The 23,358-nt window shown below is 54.9% G+C and overlaps 1 protein-coding gene across 6 annotated transcripts; it reads right to left on the bottom strand.

Moving 5' to 3' along the window:
• Positions 1–950: 950 nt before the first annotated feature.
• On the bottom strand, positions 951–21,326 carry CSF1 (colony stimulating factor 1). Of its 6 annotated transcripts, none has more exons than XM_027096210.1 (9): positions 21,002–21,326; positions 17,742–17,924; positions 16,413–16,475; positions 14,683–14,853; positions 10,824–10,971; positions 8,596–9,617; positions 8,024–8,076; positions 7,625–7,683; positions 951–3,997 (listed from the first exon to the last, which is right to left on the bottom strand). In XM_027096210.1, the coding sequence occupies exons 1-8, from the start codon at positions 21,038–21,040 to the stop codon at positions 7,638–7,640; spliced, it is 1,725 nt and encodes a 574-aa protein (XP_026952011.1). In that variant the 5' UTR covers positions 21,041–21,326; the 3' UTR covers positions 951–3,997; positions 7,625–7,637. The 6 variants fall into 6 exon arrangements, with proteins under 6 accessions (XP_026952011.1, XP_026952015.1, XP_026952014.1 ...); XM_027096214.1 differs by having other exon boundaries at positions 8,596–8,726; XM_027096213.1 differs by having other exon boundaries at positions 17,742–17,864; positions 21,002–21,323.
• Positions 21,327–23,358: the final 2,032 nt, after the last annotated feature.

Here is a 23,358-nt window from a genome sequence, read left to right as displayed (position 1 = left end):
ATACGACACTTCTGAAGCAGCACCTGCAGCACATGAAGCCCAGGAAAGGCTACTGAGATTCTCTGGCATTTCTTTCTGGATACCTCCTGGGGCCTCTGGAAAGGCAAGTGAGGGGCAGGGGGCATTTGTTGGTTTGCCAATCCTTGCTTAAAGTCCTTGAAATTACATTCCATCCATTGCCCAGTGATCAGTTAGGGTTCTAACCTAGCCCCGTCTCCAACAGAAGCCAGGGAGACCTGCTGAAAATACCTCCTCTACTAATGAATTGTAGTTATTGGATATCTATTCCACTGGTTAATATCAAGTAAGCCCCTAGAAAAGGCCACCATTAAATCTGGTCAGAATTTGCCTTACTATACCTTTGTTCATGCATTCAGTATTGACCTTTTGATGCACATTTATTGGGCACCTACTGTGTGCCAGATACTCTCAGGTGCTGGGATGCAAGGAGGGATACAGAACAGTTCCTGCCATAGTCAGTGGCCTGGCGGGACAGACAAATGAACAGGCTCTCAGTCTGTGGGAGAACAGGGGAGGAAGGAATTGAGCTAGGGTGGGCCTCCGGGGCCTGGGTCAGGCTGGGAAGGCTTCTCAGAGGAGGCAACTTTTAAGTTGTGACTTGAAGGAAAAAAATATGAATAAGTTTCTTCAAAAATCTTTTCTGAGGAGCTTTTGATAGAAAGGGAAGAGCTAGCTTAAGGGAAATGATGAGAGACAGGGTGGTAGTGGGGGCTCAGAGAGGGGAAACTGAGATACCTGGGTACTTAGTTCCAGGCATGTTTGCTTGGTGCCCATTCTGACCCTATAACCTTGGTCTCCTAAGTCTGGGGACACAAACTTTTGTGCAGCGCTGTCCAATATGATTTCAGAGATGATGCAAATGTTCTGTTCCTGTGTTATCCAACATGGTAGCCACACGTGGCTATTGAACTTTGAAGTGTGGCTAGTACTACTGAAAAACTGAATGTTTACTTTTATTCCATTTTAATTAATTTAAACCCAAATAACTTCCACATCAGACAGTGTAGCTCTACATGCTTCTCATCCAGGATCACATTTGAATTACTTGAAATGTCTTGAAAAATTTCTGATGCCTGGTGTCTGAGCCTCACGCCTGAGATTCTCATTTTGTTGATCTAGGGTGGGGCTTGGGTACCAGTATTTTTGGAAACAACCTAAGTTAGTTTCAGGTGAGCCAGGGTTGAGACCCACTGATGCAAAACTTTGTCCACCACATTCTTAGTGGTGGGGAGGCCCCTTTTATCCCAGCCTTGCCCAGGGTGTGTGTTTGGGCTATGCTGGGCCTTCAATCACTCTGAACCTTCCCAACACCCCTCTGCCCCTGGAAGTCTGCATCCTTGGTCTCCTCTCCACTCCCAGAAGGAAGATCAGGGCTTAAGGCCACTCACAGAGCTTGCTGGCTCTCCCTCTGCCAGCCTCCCCTAGTTCCCAGTCCAGAGACAGTGCTCATTCACCTCAGAGCCTGCGAGGACCCGGACAGCAGGGGTCAGTGGTCAAGGAGCCTCATCCTTACAGGCCCCTTGGGCCCTTGGACAGAGCCCAGCCAGCCATGCTGGGCTAGGCTGGGCTGGGGCAGGGGCTGGTGGGCAGGCCTGACGTTTGGCTGGTTTCTGTCCGTTTTCCTATTAAACAGATATGCAGATGAATGTGTTTGGGACAGCGATAATGCAGGAGGTTTTGGTAACAAGACTGGAAGTTGGAGAGAACCCTCCTTCCCCCCGTACCTTGAAAAATGCTTTCTGAGCTGGATCTCACCCAGCAGCTACTGCTCACCCCTCCGACTCCATTTTTGCCATTCACACACCAAAGGCAACTTTTCCCATGACTCACACGTGGCAGCTTGCGCACTTCTTTTATTATTAAATATATAAGCAGCTTCCTATTTTTTAAATAGATATTTAAATGACTTCATATAAAATTCACCACTTCCAAGTATAAAAACAATATCTCACAGTGCGTGAGCCAATGTTCCCTCTCGGCTTTCTCAGAGAAAAGAAGGGTTCCTGTTCAGGTAGCTGGGGAGCCGCCCAGAGGGGGCTCTGAGGCCCCTCCCACTCCTGTGTCACCAAGAGCCCACAAAGAGTTTCTGTGATGGATTGGACTTGCTTTCACGACCTTTAAAACACCATACGTTTAAGGGGTGGGGCGTGAGGGAGGAATGCTTTTTCTGTGGGGTTTTTTTCCTTCCACTTTTAAATATATATTTTTTCGTATCAAATATAGAGTCTGTGACTAGGAAAAGGGACCCGAAGGGGAAAGTTCTCCACTGCCCTTCCCTCAGCTGACAGCAACAGGGCAGGGGAGGCAGGGACCAGCGGACCCTCACTTTTAAGGGCAGGAAGGGAAGCTCCTAGGCCCCAGTCCAGTGGCCAAGTAGGGCAGGGTCTCTCAGTGGAGGGCCCAGGGCAGCAGGAGAGGAGGGACACAGTAGCACAAAGGGACCGAGGGTAATCAACAGCCCTGTCACCTGCTGCCCAACTCTCAGAGCCACAGCCATGGGCTGACCCAGGAAGCTGAGGCCCTCAGGCAGACTTGGAAGCAGATGCCTGGATTCTCCAAGTCCCTCTCCCACCCTGGCTTGCCTGGTCAGAGAGATGGTGCTAGTGAGGGGTGGGATGAGAGCTGGAGGGTGTCACTGCCTCCCGGGCTCCTACCAGGGACAACCACTCACCCCAGGTGCCAGCCAGCAGCAGCCTTGGGGTTGTGGTTGGGGCAGGGGCCTGGTAGAGGGCAAGAGCACAGGCTGGGGGGTCAGGGGTGCAGACCCCTTCCCCCACCTCAGGGCCATGCCCTTAACTTCAAAGACCTATTTTCCATCAGAGCTCACCCTGCAGCCTCTCTCTGTGTCTGTCCCTGCCCTCCTTTTCTCCCTCCCACTAGTCACTTCCCTCTTGGGAATGTCAAAGTGCAAGATGCAGAAACCTGGGCGAACAACGCAGCCTGAAGACCAGCTCTGGCTGGTGGCCCGGGCAGTTCTCCCACCCTAATCCACCCCAGGGATTCAGAGCCGGGTCAGCAGAAGGTCGGGGCTCAGGGGCTCCCTCAGTCGATGGGCGAGGCCGGCTCGGGCACTCAGTGCAGGAAGCTGGGGAGAGAGGCTGGAGGGGTGGGAGGACAGATAGGTGTTTGCTCTCGGGGATGGATGGGGCAGGCTGTTCAGCAGGCGGGTTCGGTATTCACAGTGCAATGGCTTCCTTCATGAGGAGAGCCTCTGCGCAGCCTCCTGGAGAAGCTCTGGCAGGGCTGGGGGGACGCTGGGGCCGAGGCCAGAGCTTGGTCTTGCCCTTGGCATCACGAGCCAAGCCAGGCAGGTCCTGAGGGTAGGGCTGGCATCCCCTCTCCGCCTGGCCACCAGCAGAGGGCAGTTAGGCAAGTGGAGGGTGCAGACCCACTCTGGGCTGTCAGTGCAGACCAGCAGGCCCAGAAGCCTTCTCTTCCCGTCTTTTGGGCTACACACCTTTACGGGAAATCCAGTGACACTGTCCTGCCCTGCGAATCTCATGCTTCTCTCTCTGGAGACGAGTCCCTGCTTGTCGGTGTTGGGATCTTGGCACCAGGCGGGTCCTCGGGCACAAGGGCTCTTCCATTCCTCAGCGCCTACCCTGCTCTCCCATGTCCCACGGGCCTCTGGGTCCCTGGCCCAGGTGTTGGCTTGGAGGGGGATGGGAGGAGGACACAGCCCCTGAGGGGCAGAGGGTCCTCAGCCGGGCTTCCCAGCCTTCCTCAAGCGGATGGGAGCCTCCAGGGCCCCCGATAAATAGCAGCGTGGGGGGCACCTCCAGCCCTCTCTTAGTCCAGAGTCTGAGGGTCGAGGGCTGAGGGCCCCAGCCTCGCTGCTCTGGTCCAGTCTTGCTCTCCTGAGTCCAGGGGCTCTCATGGTAGGCAGGCCACATTCCCAGGAGAATGGCTGGGGAGGGGTGGTGGTGGATGTCCCCATAACGTCTCCTCGCATGGAGAGACTATCCTGCGTGCCCAGCTGTAGGGGAGAGAAAGAAAGGCTGGTCAGCCGGGTGGGAGTGAAGGGAGGGGTCGCCGAGGACATGGGTGGGCGAGGTAGAGCATTCCTGTGGGCCGTTGGTGGTGCTGCAGACAGGACTCCCCCCATCCTTTCCCTCGCCTTCCCAGCCATCCCAGACACCACAAGGGACCGGGCAGCTTTCTCTGGCAGCAGCCCAAGCCACTGGGCAGACTGGCCTCACCTCCTACCTCCTCCTGGGGAACCAGGGACCATAGGGGGAGGTAACAGGGCCTGGTAGAGGTCTCAGCAGGGCTGGGGTAGGGGGCATTGCTCAAGTGGAGGGGTCTGACGGGGACGGAAAGGGGCACTTGCATGTCCTTAGACCCCTCCTCAGGAAAGACCATCTCACTGTCCTTGGTCTAAAAAAATCAAAAGTGAATCCTGCTAACTCTAGCAAAGAAGAGGAATTGCTCATTCCCACCTCCTCACCACTTATCACAGAGGGTCATCACACATGATATTCAGGACAGCAGGGCAGAGGTATCTGAAGGGGAAGAACTGGAGGCAGTTCTGGACAAGGAAACTCCCACCCTGCCATTTGGCGTGCTAACCGCTAAGCAAGCCAGCCTCCTGCCGGATGGACCAAGGGACTTGCCTCCCTGCATCATCCATAAGAGTCAGGGCCCTGCTCTCTCCAAGCCCTCCCCCATCCTTGTCCTCAGAACGCTTTGTTCCCAGAGCAGAAATCCCCTGGACTCCATCCAACAGTTTGACTTTGGACCCAGTGTGGAGCTTCCCTCCCGGACTGTCCATGGGCCCTACTAGCAAAACCCGTGATGGGTAAGGAGGAAGGATAGGACCACAGCTTCTGGCTCCCAGCCCATTCCCATGTTCTGGAAGGGGAAGAAGGGAGGACCATAAATTGGACATGAGCCATGCTGGGTGCAGCCAGGCCACAGGCCCTGCTGGGGCCAGGAGGGAAGGAGAGCCAAATGGGCAACCTCCAGCCCATTGCCCCTATGTCTTGGTTCTTGGAGTGGAGGGTCTGGTGTCCACGTTTCCTTTCTGAGGGTCCCTCTCTCGGACCTCTGCCTCTGTGTCTCCCCCTGTCATTTCTCTCCCTAGAGCAGCAGTAAGTCTTGAGGCCGGTCCTGAGTCTCCCTGAGGCTCCTGCCGCCTGGCCTGGAGACCACTTTAGGGCTGTATCCAAGTGGAGGTCTGGATGTGGCCCCCGCCCTGGGTTCCTCTCTAAGTGAAATTTTAAGGGGGGGAAGAGGAAAGCTTGGGAGGGCCTGAGATTAGGCAGGCAGAGGGCCAAGACCAAGGGGGGAGGCAGGGGACCAGTCAGAGGGTGGTACAGCATTGAGCTGTGAAGTCCCTAGGGACCTTGGTCCATCCTCTACTTGCCGGTCCTGACGGGATATGCATCACTCTCGCAGCCCTGCCAGTGTCCCATCTGACCCATCTTCGTTCACCCTACCAACAAGGTGACCCCAGGATTCCAGATGTGTTACTTCTTGCTGTTTTCTAAATAGGCTCCCCTGGTTTTCGGCATTTGGCAGATCCCCTATCTCGCTAGGAGTGGCCCAGACCTGTCACTCCACACATGAGAAGGCCCTGAAGTGCTGGCTTGCATTTGGCATGGGATGTGGCTGGAAACTTGAATGGGTTCACTCCAGCTAATCAGCCAGCCTGCCAATGAGCAACTCAGGCAGGCCGCCAGCCAGTCAGTTAGCCAATCAGCTCACCAAGCGACTAGCCAGTTAGGCAGTTACTAGCTAGTACGTGTCAGAGTCACCCAGCCGGCTGGTCAGCCGCTCAGAGTCAATTAGTTAGCTGGTTAACTGGTCACCAGTTAGAGACAGCCAGCCAGGGCCAATCGGCCCGTCAGCCCTGAAGCCAATCAGTTAGCATTTGCTGAGTTCTTAGCGAGGATGAAGAAGCCCTCTCTGTTTAGGACTCAGGATAGAAAAAGAAATGCAAAAAAAGTAGAAGACACAGTCCCTGCCCTCAAGGGGCTTACAGACTTCTTAGGGGTACGGAACGCACACGTATGCATCAAGTAAGATTTTAAAATGTATAAAAACAAACAATATCCAAGTAAGTGCAAATCGATATAGTATTAACCAACACAAAAGAGAAGAGGAGTACGAGCTAAAAGAGAAACCAGAGGGTGATGGAGACCGTCAGGAAGGGCTGATTCCTGCAGCCTGACTGCGGTCTGAGGGGAAGGAAGGGAGGAGGGCCGTGGGCTGCCTGGAATCGGGGAGCCCAAGGTGAGGAGTGATAAGAGTCACACGTTTATCAAAAACATGGGCGAGGACAACAGAAGGCACTCATCTATGTGCAGGAGACACAACTGGGAGGGCTGTGAAGACAGAATTAGGATTTAAAACAATTTCAGTAGGCTCGCATGATAGGTCTGAGCCCACGAGGTGGTTTTAACAAGGACGAATATAAATTCCCGCACATTGGTAAAAACATTAAATTCTCCAAGTACAGGATAGAGTCCGGCTTGACAGAGGTTTATGGGAAATGGAACTAGGGGCTTTAACAGACCACAAGCTCAACATATGACAACAGCATGATGTGGTTGTTCAAAAAACAAACAAACACGAATGCAATCTTAATCTGTACGAATAGAAGAACACTGTCCAGATCAAGGAAGGTAACAGTCCCACTGTACTCTGAGCTGGTCAGACATCTGGAGCACTGTGTCCAGGGCTGGGCGCCACATTTTCAGAGGGACATTGACAAACGAGTGTGTCCAAAGGAGGGCGAACAGGATGGTGAGGGGTCTGAAAACCATATCATATAAGGAATGTTTGAGGGACTTGGCCACACTTAGCTTAGAGAATTCTTAAAGGGGGCATGGATAACTGACTTTAAATACTGGAGGGCTCTCATGAGGGAGGATGGGGAGGGGGCAGGGAAGCCAGTTATGCCTCTAGTGAGGAAGGACTTCCCTACAGTGCTACTGGGAGAGGGCAGGGAGCTTGCCTGCGACTGAGAGTGTGTGACCCGAAGCTGGCTGACTCCCCATCTGGGATGCAGAGACACTAGGCCAAATGACCTCTGAGGGCCCTTCTAAGACTAAGCCTCTATGGCTCCTTGCATCTAAAAGCAGGGAAGTAGAAACGATCTTGGTTGGGAAGAAGGGTCAAATCAGGGCGCAGACAGAGAGGAAGCTGGCAGGAGGTGCGTGTTAGGAGCAGCTGCTGGAGGAGCTTGGGTGCCAAGCTGAGAATGTTGGGTTTGAAGTAGTTGGTGATACAGAGCTGCTGAAATTCCCCAAGAGGCTAAAGACCTTACATAAGAACAATTTGGTTGCTCTGCGATGGAAGATGGCAGCAAAAGCAGAAGCCCCGTGCAGAAATAATAGCCCGACACAGAATTGGCAGTGCCTGGCCTCAAATGGGGTGGAGGGAATGAAGGGGCAGTGGGAGGCCTGAGGACTCAGGGAGAAGAGGGTTGGCCAGACCTGGCGATAGATGGAAAAGGGAGTAGGAGAGAGAGAGAGAGAGAGAAGGGAGTCAAGTGTGGGTGCCTCCGGGGAGTTGGTGGTACCACAAACAAGTTAGGGTGACTGGAAAATTTGGGCGTAACTAATTTTAAGGGGTTGCGAGAGATCCAGATCAGTCTTACCTTAGAATTCCCTCTACACTGGCAGGTCCACCTGTCTGTCCTCATCCTGGGTCAGGGGGCTGCAGGCAGAGCACAGGCTGGCGTAAGACTTCAGCAGAGGCCAGGGAGTGAGGGGATCCCCTAAGTTTGCCCCCCAAGCCCGCACACACGTGCTCCAGCCCTCCCAGATTTAGAAGACCCAGAAATGCCTAACCCTAAGAAGAAACTAGGAAAAGTCCCAGATAGCTAGGAAAGAAGAGACACCCTTCCTTCTCCCCACCCACCCCGGAATCCTGTTCTGAACCTCATCTCCTTAGAGCAAGTAGGAGAACGTCTTCTCCAAATCTAGATGGGAAATAAATGCCAAGACAGGCCCCCCATGCCTATCAGAGCCCCCCCCGCCAAAAAAAAACCTCTCACCTGCCCTCCGGTTGTTCCATGGGAGAATCCACTGTCTGGGGCTCTCGATGGCTCTGGGGACAGAAAAGAGCAGGCTCACCGAGGAGCTGAGGGAGCGTGGGGACGCCGTGGCCCCATCCTCAGGCAGGGCTGCTCAGGGACTCTACGACAGCGTTGCCGAGCCTCCCCACTCTGGATCAGCCAGAGGGCCAGGGGGCTTCCAGAGGCCTCTCCTATCCTCATACCCCAGCTCTGCAGAGCTGCCAGGCAATGCCCTGCCCTGACCTCACACGCATCACTTTCCTCCTCCATCTCCCCTCCCATCTGGGTTCTCATCCTGCTGTAGGCCAAGCACAGTGTCTCCTACTCTTCTGCCCCAGTCCCTACTGGTTCATCTTGTAAGCCTGAGCCTTCCCTGTTCTTAAAGAAACCCTTCATTTCAACCTCCCATCCCCTGTGCTCAGTCAGCCTCCTGTCTCTCAGCGCCTGAAGAACCCAGTCTGAGCCCAAGTCGTCCTCCGACCTGCTCCTCCAGCCAGGCTGTGCCCTGCCCCCACGCGGAGCCCTGCTCTCCCGCATCGGGCTCTTCTTACCCGCCGCCTCCGCCTGTAGAACAGGAGGCCACCGACAGCCAGCAGGACCAGGATGATGCTGGGCACCAGCAGGCGGAAGACAAAGCCGGGGAGCTGGGGGTCGGAGGGGTCCTTGTGTTGCCTCTCATGGCCTGCGTCAGTCAAAGGAACGGAGTTAAAACGGGCTGGGGGCTTGGCCGCCCCCTCACTTGCTTGTCCTCCTTCCAGCTCTGCGGTGCTCCTCCGGTCCCTGGTGCTCCTCTTGCCTTCCAGCTCCCCAAGGGGCAGCACGTTGCCCCAGGAATGGCTTCTGGGAAGCCTTGGCTGAGAAGAGGGGGCAGAGGGACTGCTGAGGCCGTGCGGGCGCAGTGCTGGGGTCCCGGCAGAGCCTGGCTCCTGGTGGTCTCTGGGCGAGGCAGATGAATGGTCTGCATTCTCAGGTGTGTGACTCCAGGCCTCGGTGGGTCTCACGGGGCCCACCATGGGCAGTGGTGTGCTAGTTACTTCCGCAGGCTGCCAGCCCTTTCCTGACCCAGAGAGTGGTGAAGATGCTGAGAGGAGACGGCTGGTCCTGGCAGTCTCTGCCTGGACGCTGCCTCTCCACAACATGCGGGAGGCAAGCTCTGCCCCTTGGGGTATAAGACCCTCACTAGCCTCTCCGGAGGCCTCTTCCAGGTCCAAGTTAGTGCCCAGCACAGAGTCAAGAATGTCTTCTGTCCCAGTGACAGGAGCTCCGACAGAGGGCTGGGGCTGAGGTGAACCTCCAGTGGGGTGGCCCTCGACGCCCAGGGTCTCTGGTGACTCAAAGCTCTGGCAGGTGCTCCTGGGTGGTCGCTGTTTGGCACTGCCCGGGTCCACTGTGCGAAGGGCCTGCTCTCCGGGCAAGAGGGAGCTGCCCTCTGTCCCCTCAGAGTCAGCCCAGGTCAAGCCAGCCATAGGGGCCATGGAGGGGGCGAGGGGCTGCTGAGGGGAGACAGAGGCCGGGTCACTGCTAGGGGTGGCTTTGGGGTACAGGCAGTTGCAATCAGGCTTGGTCACCACATCTGAAAGAACCACAGAGAGAGGGAGAGAGAAGGACGGGGAGGAGATAGAGTCACCAGCCTCCAGCACAGCTTTCCCAGAGGGATGGAGAGGGGTATGTGGGTCTGGGGGTCCCCTCATGCCCTAACTCAGCCCTGGGGCTGAGGAGAGGACAGGACTGGAGCCAATGCTCATGACACAGGCCTTAGACAGGGAAGGTGCAAACTGCAGGAAGGTTCTTTGCAGGAAAGAGCAAAAAGTGGGGTTTAGACACACAGATTGGGGGTTGGGGTCAGGCAAGACCAGAGAACAGCCCTTCCTGGAGTTCCAGCTGGCCAGATGCCAAGCCAGGGGTGACAACAGCCAGCCAGGAGGTTGAGTAGTGGCCTCCAGGACTAACACAAGACACCCTCAAGCCCCAAAGACACTGTTGGTTGGAAAGCAGCAAGGTGGTTTCATGCACAGCAGGGGGCTGAACAGTCACGGCCACAGGCGGGAACAGGCTGGGGCTGGAATGTGGCCAAGGCTTGAGGCCTTGGGATTGAAGCAACGAGACTGGACTTGGCCATTGGCAGGTCGCAGGGCCTCAGCCCCTGCCTCGGGGAGCAAGGTTGAATGTAGGTGGGCACACGTGGCACAGGACGCAGAGACGAGGACAACGCAGGGTAGACATGTGTGCAGCTGGGCCAGCACTGGGAGTTTGAATGATGCTCAGACTTCAAATCCAGCCTTGTCCCTTGAGGGGACACTCAAGGCATCCTGGGGGCTTCTGGAGCCAGGGTATCCTGGTGATTCGCAGCAGGGCTCCCGGAGCAAGGGCCCTGAATCCCCGATGGAGCCTCTGCTCTCTCCACGGTACCCCCCATACGTTCAGCCAGCCTGCAGAGCCGGTGGGAAAGCCTCCATGCCTACAGGGCTCTCTGAGAGGGCCCCCTTTTCCACTCCCTGATCTCACAGCCACCAGCATGATCCTTCTTGATGCCTCAACATGCAAACATATGTAGGTGTGCATGCACACACATGTCAGGAAAGGCATGTGCCTAGGGCCACCCAGAGGTACATGAAGCCACATATGTACACAAAACAAGCACGTCTACACACACAGGAGCACGAGGAGCAATCAGGCTGCCTCCCAGGGGTCCCTCCAGCCCCATGCGTCACCTCCCAATGCAGCTCTGTTCCACATGCCCTTCCCAATCCCCACACTTGCTGGCCCCTTCTGTGCTCACCTTGGCTGGAGCATTTAGCAAAGCTATTGTTGCAGTTCTTGCTGAAAATGTTCCAGTTCTTTTTAAGGAGATTCTTTGTTTCATTAAAGACATTCTTGATCTTCTCCAGCAACTGGAGAGGCGTCTCATAGAAAGTTCGGACACAGGCCTAGAAGGAGAGCAGAGACCCCCTCGATGAGGATGAGCATTGGTCCCACGTCTCTAGCTTGTTTGTCAAACTCCCTTGGCCTTTCTTTCATCTGTCTTCTTTTTCTCTTGTTTTCTCCCTCCCCTCTACCCTGGTTTGCAGGACCCCTATGTCCTGAGTTGGTGAAATTTATCATTTATTCATGGCTCCATTTAACACGTATTAATGTGCCAGGCATCTGGTAACTACCCGGAAATCACGCAGTGAACAACAGGGAGGTGGTCCCTGGCCGATTTGGACATCGAGTCCAACAGGGCATCGTTATTAAACATATTGTTACAAGTGTGGTGAGTCATAAGAAGAATGATCTGGGCTCTCTGAGCCTGCGCTCTAGAGCCTGCGAGCCACAACTACTGAGCCTGCGTGCCTAGAGCCCGTGCTCCGCAAGAAGAGAAGCCACCAGAATGAGAAGCCCGCGCACCGCAACGAAGAGTAGCCCCCACTCGCCGCTACCAGAGAAAAGCCCGCGTGCAGCAACAAAGACCCGATGCAGCCAGAAACAATAAATAAATAAAATAAAATAATAAATTTATTTTAAAAAAAAAAGAACCATTAACCTTATCCGCAGAGCAAAGAGAACTGAGGGGATGTTGGGGAGGTGAGTGGAGCATAAGATTCCAGTCTTTTAGAGAGATCATCCTGTGTGGTGAGGAGAATGGCCTGGAGGAGGCCATGGGGCTGTGGGTCCTTCTCTGGCACTGGTGTATCTTGGAAGGAGAGCCAAGGCTGCCCCAGCTATGCCTGTTGAGCTGCTCTTTTCTCTTCTGCTCGTGGGACCCGAGTTCCCCACACCCCCTGGAGCTCTGAGAAACTTCACACACTCCTGGTTTTCCTCTCACCCCTTGAGCTGCTCCATCTCAGTCTCCTTACCAGGCTGCCCCCCTCCACCTGACTTCCATAGGCTGGCACTCCTCAGGGCTCAGTCCTGGGCCCACCCCTACTCTCACCCCAGACACTGTGCCCAGGGCTTCATCACATCTATGGCCCACCTGCCGATGACTCCCAAGTCCTTCCTTAAACTGACCTGCCTGGGGAAGAACTACGGGCTTTACTAGGTGCTGAAGTCCTTGAAGGCATCACTGGCTGCCCAGGGACTGTGCACAGTGGGCCCTTCGTAGATGTTCACCAGATAAAGGAGAGAATGAATGCGGGAATGGGAACACCTGGACTTCACTGCATCACTCACCAGCTCCGTAAGGCTGGCCAAACGAACTTTCCAGCCTGGGCTCATCTCTTCATTTGTAAAGTCAAAACAACAATCCCTGCCTGCCTCCCGCCCAGGGCAATTGTAAGGAACAGGAAAGTGGCTTCTTCTCACCTTTCTTATAAAATCTCTGTGTCCTTCATACCTCACCTCATACTTCATAGAGAAAACAAGGCCAGAAGGTCCCGATGTCTACCTGTCTCAACAGAGTCTGTGTCTTCTTGCCTCCCGAGCTCTGAATCCCTCCCCTGCCGGCTCCTCAGGAGACCAGCTCCTCCAGCTTCACTGGCTCCCCGCTCCTGGAGTCTGGCCCCCTGCCCCCAGCATCCCATACAGTGTGCAGGGTGGGTGGCTTGCTAAAATGCAGATTCCGAGGCCCACCCACAGACCCAGTGAATCAGACTTTCTAGGGGTGCATACTGGGAATCTGCATTAAAAATTTTTTTTATTAAAAAATGTTTTTTGAGTTTTTATTTAAAAGGAAGGTGTTTTCTTTGGAACCTGCATTTTTTTAAATGAAGACTTCCTTTTTATTTATTTTTATTTTTTGGCCACGCAGCATGCGGGATCTTAGTTCCCCAACCAGGGATCAAACCCGCACCCCCTGAAGTGGAAGCGTGGAGTCTTAACCACTGGACCACCAGGGAAGTTCTGGGAATCTGCATTTTAAACAAGCTCCCAGGTGATTCTTACGAACCTCAACATTGGAAAACCACAGATCTAATACCTCTCTTATTTAAAAGTCTTCCCTCCCTCCATCCCACACTCACTCCAGCTACCTCTCTTTTTCTGCCGTTCTTTGGAGCCAGGTTCTTCCACAGTGTTGCCTCTACGTCCTCACTTTCTGTTCACTGATCGGGCACCTGCCTCCAACAGCGACCTCCACGTTGCCAAATCCATTGGACACTTTTCAGCCCTTCTCTTGCTTGGCTTCTCAAACCCCGTGTGATAAAGTTGACTACTCTTCCCATCTGGAAATGCTCTTTTTCACGTGCTCAGGGATCCCACACTCTCCTGGGTTCCCTCCCACCCCTTAGACCGCTCCTCAGCCTCCTTGCCAGGCCCCCTCCGGTGCCTGAGTTCTAAATAAATGTTGGGTTTCCTGGGCCTGTTTCTCTTCTCACAGTGGGCAGTGTCATACAGTCCCCTGGCTTCACCGATGACCTACAGACCAACACCACTTACGTCTGTCTATCACCAGCCAAACTCAAGACCCATACGTCCAGCGGCCTGCTCGACATCTCCACTCGGCCATTTCACGAACATCTCAAGTGTAATGTACCCCAACCTGAACTCCTGCCCTTCCCCCAAACCTGCTCTGCCCCATTTCAGAATCACGGGAACTCCACGTGCTGGAGACAAAACCATCATGACCCTTCCCTTCCCTCGACAACTCACGGCCGCTGCATTACCAAGTGCTCGGGTTCTTTCTCTAAACTCAGGAATGCGTCCCCTTGTGTCACCTTCACTGCACAACCCTAGTCCGAGCCGCCTGGACTTGCACCTCCTGCTGGCCGCCCAGCCTCCATCCCTGCTCCCTACATACCATGGCCCGCACAGCAGCCAGAATGGTCTCCCAGCGCAAGTTAGACTGGATCCCTCGCTCTTTAGACAAAATCCCCCATCTTTAAGACCCCAGGTGATCTGGCTCCCACCTCCCTGGCTCTCTCCCCTTCACTCCCCTGCCTTGGCCGTGCTGACCACACCTGGGGGCCGAACGTGCACTTTCCTGCTCACCTAGGGCTTTGTGCCCAGCGTTCTCTGTTCTGGAATGCTCTGACCAGCCTTATTTCTTCCTGTTACTCATCTTTGGACCTCAAGTGAATATTTTCTTACTCAGAAGCCCTCCCTCTCTCTCCTTTCCCACTGTCTTTTAAATCCAAGTCCTGTTTCTCTCTCCCGCAGCCCCACGTACTTCTCCTTCCTGGCTCACTCCCTCACCTGCCTGCTTCAGGTCTTCCCTCTCTGGTTTTCTTTCTGCAATGCAGTTATTGACACTTTACTTACGTATTTCGTTAACTGTCTCACCACCCCTACATGTAACCTCCATGAATGTGGGGAATTTTGTTTGATCACAGCTGTATCCCAGAGTCTAGAACAATACCTGGTATGCAATAAGCACTCATTAACTATTTGTTGAATGAATGAATAGTCCTCACGGGCTAAAATTCTATTTACTTGTGTCATTGTTTGTTTAATGGCTGCCAACCTCACTTAACTATAAGCTCTAAGAGGGTGGGAACCATGTAGTTCTTGCTCTTGAGACATCGTCAAGGCTTAGCACTGTGCCTCCTGCACGGTGAGTCCTCGGCAAAGGTTTATGGGATGAATACGTGAGTGCGAGAGCAAGTGAGCAATGACATGGGTGAGGCCAGCGAGTGCCTCTGTGCCTACGGGTAGGGATGGTACCACCGCAGCTGCCCTCTGCCCTCCCCGACTCAGTGCTCCTGGCTCCAGGGCCCTCCTACCTTGTCCTGCCCTTCATAGTCCCTGGTGAAGCAGCTCCTCAGCCGCAGAGAGAGTTCCTGGAGCTGGACAATGACAGCGGCATTGGGGGTGTTGTCTCTGAAGCGCATGGTGTCCTCCATTATGTCTTGCACCAGGAGAAAGGCCTTCTTAAGGTAGCACACGGGGTCGTTCTGAAAAGTAGAACCTGGAGTTGACGACCCGGCTGATGCCACTTGGGAGCCCAAGCTCCGTGCTGGATGCCCTCATCCCAGGCAGATGGAGGGCTGCAGCCTGCCCTACCCTTACTCCTGAGGAGAGGGGCCACCCACTCCAGTAAGAAGGAGAACGCTGCCCTCAGCTGGCTTTCATTCTCCCTTGTTGCGATCTGGTGCTGCTGGGGATTGTGGTAGAGGGAAGGAAATGTGGATTCTGACCAGAGAGATCCTCAGATTTCTGAAAGATGAGGCTTTAATCAGGATGAAGGTGTACAGGTAGGGTGGGTTCTGGGAACTTCTGTTTCTCTGTCTCTGAGCCTCTTTTGGCTTGCCTTCACACAAAGCCCTTTACCACATAGCTCCTTCTAATCCTCCAGGCCACGGGGATACTGGAGACTACCTCGGGGTCCAAAGAATGACCTCAGTGTTTTGTCTCCCTAAAGAGATGGTGGGTGCCTCAATGAAGACTCGGCTTTTAGCTCTGTAGTCCTAGCACCCGGTGCAGTAGGTTCCTAGTAGTAAATGCTTGGTAAGGTGTGAGTGAGTGCGTGGAACACCGAGGTTACTCCTTGGACCATGAGGTGGTCTCCAGTTCTAATAGAAATGTGTATGGGTCAGGTGTGCAGAAGCTCAGAGATGGGAGCAAATTCTGGGCACGATGGTGATTTTCTAGGAGGCACAAAGAAGAACAGACGTGGAATAAAGGCTGGGGTGGGAGCAGCTGGAAAGGCATTACGGGCATCAGAAAGAGCTGTGCGAAGGCTTGGAGGCAGGAAGAAACAGGGAATGGGAGTAGTGGGTTGTGCCGTGTGATAGAGACTGGAGCTTGTAAACCCCAGGCTAAACAACCTCGGCTTTCTCCTGGAGTGAGGGGTCTCCAGGTTTGGGGAGGTGGTGAGGATAACAGGCTGTGGTTCAGAGAGCTCGCCCACTAGTGGTGGGGTGAGGGGTGCACTGGATGCAGGAAGGCCATTTAGGAGGCTTTTGAAACCGTCCAAGCAACTGATGGGGTGAGGGCCCAGAAGCCGGAGATGCTGGGAGGTAGAACCAGCAGCACACAGTTGGGTGTGGGATAGGAGGAATAGGGAAAGGGCTGGACTGATTCCCTTGTTGCTGGTCCGTCTGCTGGATGGAGGTGACATCCTTAAACAAAACATTTGACCCAGAAGAAGTACTGGTTTGCCTTAGGCCTTAGAGCCAGCCTGCCCGCGTTCAAGTCACTTACTACCTATGTTCTCTCCCTTAACCTCTCATGAACAAGAAGAGTGAACCACATAGTCAGGATCAAAAGTGCCTGGCACATAGTAAGACCTTGACATGTGCCAGGCCGGCAGAAGGGAGCAGCAGGGGACTCGAGGCCTGGGCCCTGCCCAGCTCAGCCCTGGACGCTGGCACCCCAGACTTGAGTACCAGGGATCCTTACACCACACCCTGCCCAGCTCTAGGACTTCTCCTGCCTTCACGCTCCCACATACACCCACCCTGGGAAGTTCATGCATGCTGGCACATGGGCCCTGTAAACAGCCATGACTCACCAACTGCTCCTGGTCTACAAACTCGAAGGCAATTTGGCACGAGGTCTCCATCTGACTGTCAATCTGTAAGAGAGAGCAGGCCAGTGGTGGCAGGGTGTCTGCACTCGACTGAGCTTGCCTAAGGACGGGGACTCGAGTTTCCGGATGGATCAGGGTTTGATCCTCATCCGTCTCCCCCCAGCCACACCTGGAAAGACAGAGCCAAGGCTAGGGGAAGACCTGTGCCCTCCACGTGCCCAGGGGAGGTCTATAGAAGAACAAGAAGTCTCTGTCTTGTACCTCCCACTCTGACATCTCACAGATGCCAGCTTGTTATAAGGAAGAACTATCTAATGTAGGACATAATCTCCCGTGGGAGGTAGTGAGCTCCCTGTCCTGGAAGGAATTCAAGCAGAGGCTAGACAAGCTCTGGGGATTCAGGATCTGTAGGGACTGAGGCTAGATGCCCTTAAAGCCCTTACTGGCCCTCAGAGCAGTGGTTCTGTGATTCTAAGCCTCAGAGAATGTGGTGGCTCTTGGGCTACCTTGGATTGCTGCAGCAGCTACATACAGGAGGAAGAGTGTAGGGGGTAATAGAGGCAGGAGGCCCGGCCTATGGGCTCCAAGCTCAGGGCCCTGGAGCTGGCCTTAGCCTGTGGTGCTCCCCACTGCCTGGCTGGCTAGAGGGATGGTAAATTCTCTTCGGAGCAGGACAGCAGCCATGACAGCAACCTGATTCTGCCGGGCTGAACCACGTTTGAAATTGTTGACGACTCTGCTGGCACGATTAGAGTGAGGCACGGGCTCCTTCATGGCCTGGGTGACCAGGCCATCCCAGCCCCAGGGCTCAGGCAAGAGCCAGGGAAGTGAGGGGGCAGGGCTGGGAGTTAGGCGGGAGCCTCCCTTCCAAATCTGGCTGAGGCCCTGGTGCCAGGCTGGCGGCACATCTGGGAGTCCAGGAGCTAGAGGCAACATCTGGACACAGCAGGCCGACTGGGCTGGCTCCGCAGAGGAAGCATCCCACCGAGGCAGAGCTGGCTTTACAAACTTTTTCAGAGTCCACGTTTGACATTCCAGGCAATCGTTAACCTAGGCAACCAGCTAGAAGTCCACCCTGTCCACCGCCTGCAGGGGAGTGGGAGAGGGCTTCAGGATTGAGGGGGGGCTCAGAGGCATTGACCTGTAGAAGGTCAGTGAGAAGAACATCCGTGGAGCTAGTGGGAGCCACGAGCCACATCCTGCATGGCCGTATTTCTCTGCCTACAACCACTCTCTTTGGCCCTGCTCCCTGACTCCTGCCTCCGTTTCCCCAGTGGGGAGAAGGCAAGGTAGGCAGGACCACACACTCACCAGCTTCTGCAGGACCTGCAGGTGTCCGTTCCCAATCATGTGGCTACAGTTCTCCGACACCTCCTCGGTAGTACTCCTGTTCACGAGGAGACAGGCCAGCAGCAGCAGGCGGCCCAGCCATGTCTGTGACAGAGAGGGCATAATTTCTCCCCAGCTCTCACACTCCCCAGGAACCCCCACGCCCTGTTGAGGGTGGAAGAGCAAGGACCTCAGACCCACCATGCTACAGACCTGCCCCTCATTCCAGAATGCAGCATTCCCCAAACCCACCTTACTCAGGATTTCCTAGCAGCCACGCACAACCTTGCTCTCCCTCGCTAACAATCCAAATGTCGTCTCCTCCAAGAAGCCTTCCCAGATTAACCCAGGCCGAGCCTTACTACACACTGAACTTCTAATGAGGACATGGGAGGTATGCCTACCAGTCTAAATGTCAATTACACAGGAAACTCCTTGAATGCAGGACTTGCATCTACCCATTATTCTGTCTCTGCAATATCACACACTGAGCCAGGCATCTTGTGAGCTGCCCACTCCTCTCAAGTTCATGTTCTTGCACTGGCTGGCTTCCAGACTTGGAGCCAGAGGTATTTGCCTGGGCCCAGCCCTTCCTCCTACCTGATTCCACACAGGTCTGGCTCTGCTACTGGAAAAACCAGGGGCCCCAATTCAGTTTCACTGGGAACCTATCCCGCACCACAGACCTTTGGAGCCTGGGTATGTGTGTCAAAAAGAGCCCAACCGATTAATCAGAGGCAGCAGTGCCAGCTCTAGACCATCCCTGGCTGGCACCTGCCTATCGGAGCCCCATCAGGCTCTGCATCCAGCCAGTCAGCTCTTAGCATTGCAAGAATGTTTTCTGAGATCTCTCCCCTCTTTCAGCACCCACCTGGCCCGGTAGCTGCTTACCCCCAGAGTGATGGGACAGGCTCCTGACACCCTGTTGTTCCCCTTCCCTCCTTCTTGCCAAGGTCCCCTTAGCCCTCTCCCTGGCTCTAGGTCTCCCCTTCTCCAGCCAGAGGCAGAGAAAGACCCTTGGGTTTTCTTTCCGAAGCTGGATATTGCCTCCTGGCAGATTCAAGGAAATGCTGTCAGGATGGGGTGCGGGCTGGCACCTTCCTGGGTTCTGGGCTCTGGGCTCTGCCTCAGTAATTCAGATGACGAGACAAATACTGCAAACAAGTAGCACATTGGAGGCTATGAAACAGTCCACAACAACATGCTGATTTACATATAACTAAAAGCCCAAATGTTTGTCAGCTCTTACTAGGGAGGAGAGGCCCTGGCTGGGCTCCAGGGAGGTTGCAGGGAGGAGGGGCCACAGTGAGGCCTTGAAAGATGGGGAGAAGTTGATGGCAGAGAGAGGGAAGGAGAGGCCTGGAGGAAAGAGGCACAAGATGGCCCAGTGCCATTCAGCACAGGGATCTGGTGAGGGTCCTGGTCTGACCTGGGGGAGGGAGACTGTGGAAGAGGGAGAGCAGTCATGGAGGAAACACTGGGCTCTTTTGCATGGTTGAGGAGGTAGCTCTGGGTGGGAATAGATGCCCAGGCCCTCAGGAACCTGCAGTTCAGGACCCATGGGAGGAAACTGGGCCGTGCAGAAGGTATGTCTCTGCCCCAGGCTGGCTGCCCCTGAGGCTCTGAGCCCCAGGTGTCAGTGGTATGGAGGAAAGGGCCTATGGGGAAGGGGATGCTCGGGAAGACAGCCTTGCCACACGCATTTCAAGATATTGATGTTTGAGGACAGCAAGGAGACAGCAATGCTTAACCCCAAGGGCTGCCTGGCTTTTGGCGTTATTTCAGGCACCATGTGGGAGGCTGACTTCGAAGGTAGCCAAAGGGGCCACCCTGCACCTGGGGCCCTGATTTGGCCTCAGAGGAGGATCTGGACAGGCACCAAAGGGTTAACACTCTAGCTTGCATCCGGCTGGGCCGGCTCTTCTCCCCGCTTCTTTCTTCCTCCCACCCACCAGCCTTGGCCTCTGGGGTAACCACAGGAATCTCTTCAGTCTCAGAGAGATGCTGGGACATCTCAGCCCAGCTATCCATCCTCACCTGCCTCCTATCTTGTTCTATCTTCCCCATCAACAAGGTCCCTGGAGAGATCTTATAGCATGAGTGGACCCTTGGGCTGCCCCTGTCTAAAACCAGCCTCTTTCTTTCCACCTTTCCTTTCCTCCTCTTTCCTCGTGGTCTCACTTCCAGCCCCTGTTTGTCTTGTTGCCTATCACCTCACCCTTCCTGATTTCCCCTCCTAACCCCATCTCTTCTCTCTCAGTTGGGCTCCTCCTCCCCCGTGGAAGGGCTCTTCCCTCTTACCCTACCTGCAACCGCCTCCCTTATCCTCCAAATATTTTTCTGCTTCTCTCCCCCCTGGGTTTCTCCTCTAGGATTCCTCAGAAGCAAACCCATTGGAAGACCACTTACTGTCCATTAACGGTGCCACCCTGCGCCATCTAGGAGCTGCCCCACAGTTGGGGCAGGACAGTCCCCATGCAGTCCTGAGCAGCCCGCTGTCCCTGTCCACAGTTCTGCAACCCCAAACCTTCCTTCCACCTCCTCTACCACCACTAAGCCCAGGATCTCCCCAACGGACTGAACCAGGTTTGGCAGGAAGATTCAGAGCTGGCCCCATGCAACTCTGGGACGCCGCTTCCCACAAAACATACTTGATCCAGCCACCCAAGTGCCCAACAGCTTCTGTCTGTGAACCGGAACAAGTAGTGGCTTGCCCTGCACCTTCCTTTTGCCTTGGCATTCTATAAGCTGGATGGCCCCTGAACTTTCCCCATCCAGAAGCGCCCACTCCCCAGCAGGACCTAGAAGCATGTGTATGGCCCATGAGGAATGCCCGCTGGGAAGGCACCACCCTCAGCGCACAGCCACTCCGCCTGTCCCTTGGCGGTGGCTGATCAGAAGGGAGAGAGTCAGGGACGCAGCCTCTGCCCCATGGCTGCGAGCCCCTTTCTCTTGCCAGCGGGTGGCTCAGTGTGCCTCTCCATGCAATGGGGGTGAGCAGCCTTCCCTTTCCCGAGGGAGTGCCGCAGCCCCAAGAGTAGCTGCAGGGCCGTCTCGGGTCCCAGCCAGAGCGCGAGGGGCCTCGCGCAGTCCGTGCGCAAAGATGGGATGGAAACCGGAGCCCGCTGCCGGGGCGGAAGAGCCTCGGCAGTCGGCGCGCCCAGGCAGCGGGCTCCCAGGGGCCGCGCCGCCGAGCTCCCACCCCAGCCCGGCCAGGGCCCCGCGCCACGGCCGTCGCTTACCGTGGGAGGGCAGCGCCCGGCGGCGCCCCGCGCGGTCATACGGGCAGCTGGGTCCCGGCCGGGCGCGTTGGCCGCCCTCGCTCTCTCGTTCGCTTGCTCGCTGGCCGCTGCAGAGTCCACGCCCCGGCCGAGGGCCGCGCTGCTGTCCCAGGAGTGAGGAGGGACTCGCGGCGGCGCAGAGAGCTCCCTGGAAAACTTTCACTTTCCCCGAGCCGGGCTCCACTGGCCAGCTCCTCGGCACAGCCTTTTAAGCGGACTTGTGAGGCATGTGGTTTATGGGAAATCACCTTGGACAGGCGCCAGATGCACACACGCGCGCGCACACACACACACACACACACACATACACACACGCGCGCGCGCGCGCACTGACACAGACACACAAACTCCAGAGGCCCACTGAACCGCCTCCCCGCCCCCACCCCGAGGGCTGGTCTTCTCCGCTCGTCTTCCAGTCGCCTTGTTTGCTGTGCTCAACGCCAAAGCCTTCGAGAAAGTAACGCGGGCTTCACCGCTTCCCTCCCTCCAGCGCGCCGGCTTTGGACAGAGCCTCGCCTTTCCTTCCGCGCTCTCCAGGCGGATCCGGTGTTCTCTCTCTCTTTCTAATATTCCTTTCAAGGGACTTTCCCTCTAGGCCTGAAAATTCCCAAATCAAAGCAGGAAATGGCCTGAGAGCAGGGGCAAACACTGGAGACTGGGGCCTCCCCCGCTGCGCTTCCTGCAGCACCTTGTGGAACCCGAGTCAGCAGGTTTGTAGGCAGCCCTCTCCTTCTTATGCAGCCCCCAAGCCGCCCGCCCAGCCTCTGTCTCCTGTTCTGGTGTCAGGGTAGAGGCAGGGAGGCTAACTACCTGGCCAGAAGGGGATGAGTTGTGTCCTGTGACAGGGAGCTGGGAGGCTCTGCTGTGTGCTAGGAGATGCTCCCAGCAGCTGACCTGCAGGTGATGTAAATGCTGGCTGGTACCCATGCTCCCTTCTGAGCCTCCAGACCTGAGGAGATTGGCACCTGGGCCCTAGATTTCCCTTGATGCTTTTGGAAATGCATTTACTGAGATGATTAATCACATTTCGTCTCTACATGAGAATGAATCTAAATGAGGCCTAATAGGAGGAGCCTGTTAATCATAAAGCCAAATTCAGGAGCTTTCTCTTTCTTCAATTCACTACGGTTCAATGTTTCAATCTCTCTGTGACTCCACCCAACCCCAGCCCCTGGGAAATACATGCTATACAGCCGGGTCTGGAAGGGGCATCTCTTGTCACTTGCTCCAGCCCCAAGAAGTAATTTTACACCTGCATGCTCTTGTTCATACTGGTTCCTCTGCTTAGAATTATCCTTTCCCCACTTGTCCTTAAGGCAAACATCTCACCCTTCAAGGCTGAAATCACACCACATCCTTCACCAGCAAAGCCTTCTTTGACTCCTCAGGCAGATCAATGGGTCCTTTTCCTGCGGTCTCACTGAATTTGGCTCCTTTCTCTGTGGTCTCCCTAAGTTGTTTGTCTTTCATTCATTCATTCTCCACATTATTCTAAAAAGTATTTCAGGTGGCGCCGATAGTTATATTCTGAATCATCAGACTGAAACTTCACCCCCACCCTGGACTGAGAGTTCCTCCAAGGTGGTCCCATGTTTACCTCCAAATCAAAAGTGCCCAGCACATAATAGGTACCCGGTTGATAGTGATCAAATGAGGCCATTAGGGAATAATTCATTCGTTTAACAAAGGTGCACCATGTGGCTACTGTGTGCCAGGCACTGAGCTAGGCGTGGGAATGTGATGATGGACGTGTCGGCATATCCCTGCTTTCATGGGTTTGGGAGTAGTCAGAGCTTAAAGGGCGTGGGGCAGGCCTGGATGTTCAGAAACTTGAGGAAGGAAGGCCAGAGACAGAGTCCAGCCAGAGGAAGGAGTCTGAGGGCTTACTTCCCCTGGGCATTGTCAAGTGGTCCCAGTACAAAATGATTTAAGATAACATGTTGACACCACTTGTTCTGAGGACTGATATGAGGTTAGAGGAAGTGATGTGAGGAGATAAACCTCTTGACTTGTTGAACTGGGAGTAAAATTTTACCTGTTCCCTCCTTCACCTGACCCGACGCTGTGGGCTCACTGAAGCCAGTGTTAGGACGTAGCTCTGCCTCTGGAAGTCAGCCTTCCTCTGTCAGCACGAGCCTTGGCTTCTTGTTTCCCCTAACGGAAATTCTTTACACCCCCAGATTTGAACCCTGATTCCACTACTTACAAGCTATCTGACCTTGCAACTCTGCCCAGTCATTCGTTGTATGACTTGGGACAAACCTCTCTTAGCCTCAGTGTCTTCATCTATAAAATGGAGACGTTTATATTTCTCACCA

Source organism: Aethalodelphis obliquidens, unplaced genomic scaffold (genome assembly GCF_003676395.1).
Source record: "Aethalodelphis obliquidens isolate GAN/ISIS:26980383/991018 unplaced genomic scaffold, ASM367639v1 scaffold100, whole genome shotgun sequence".
NCBI lineage: Eukaryota > Metazoa > Chordata > Mammalia > Artiodactyla > Delphinidae > Aethalodelphis > Aethalodelphis obliquidens.
This window is presented reverse-complemented; position numbering and strand designations above follow the sequence as displayed.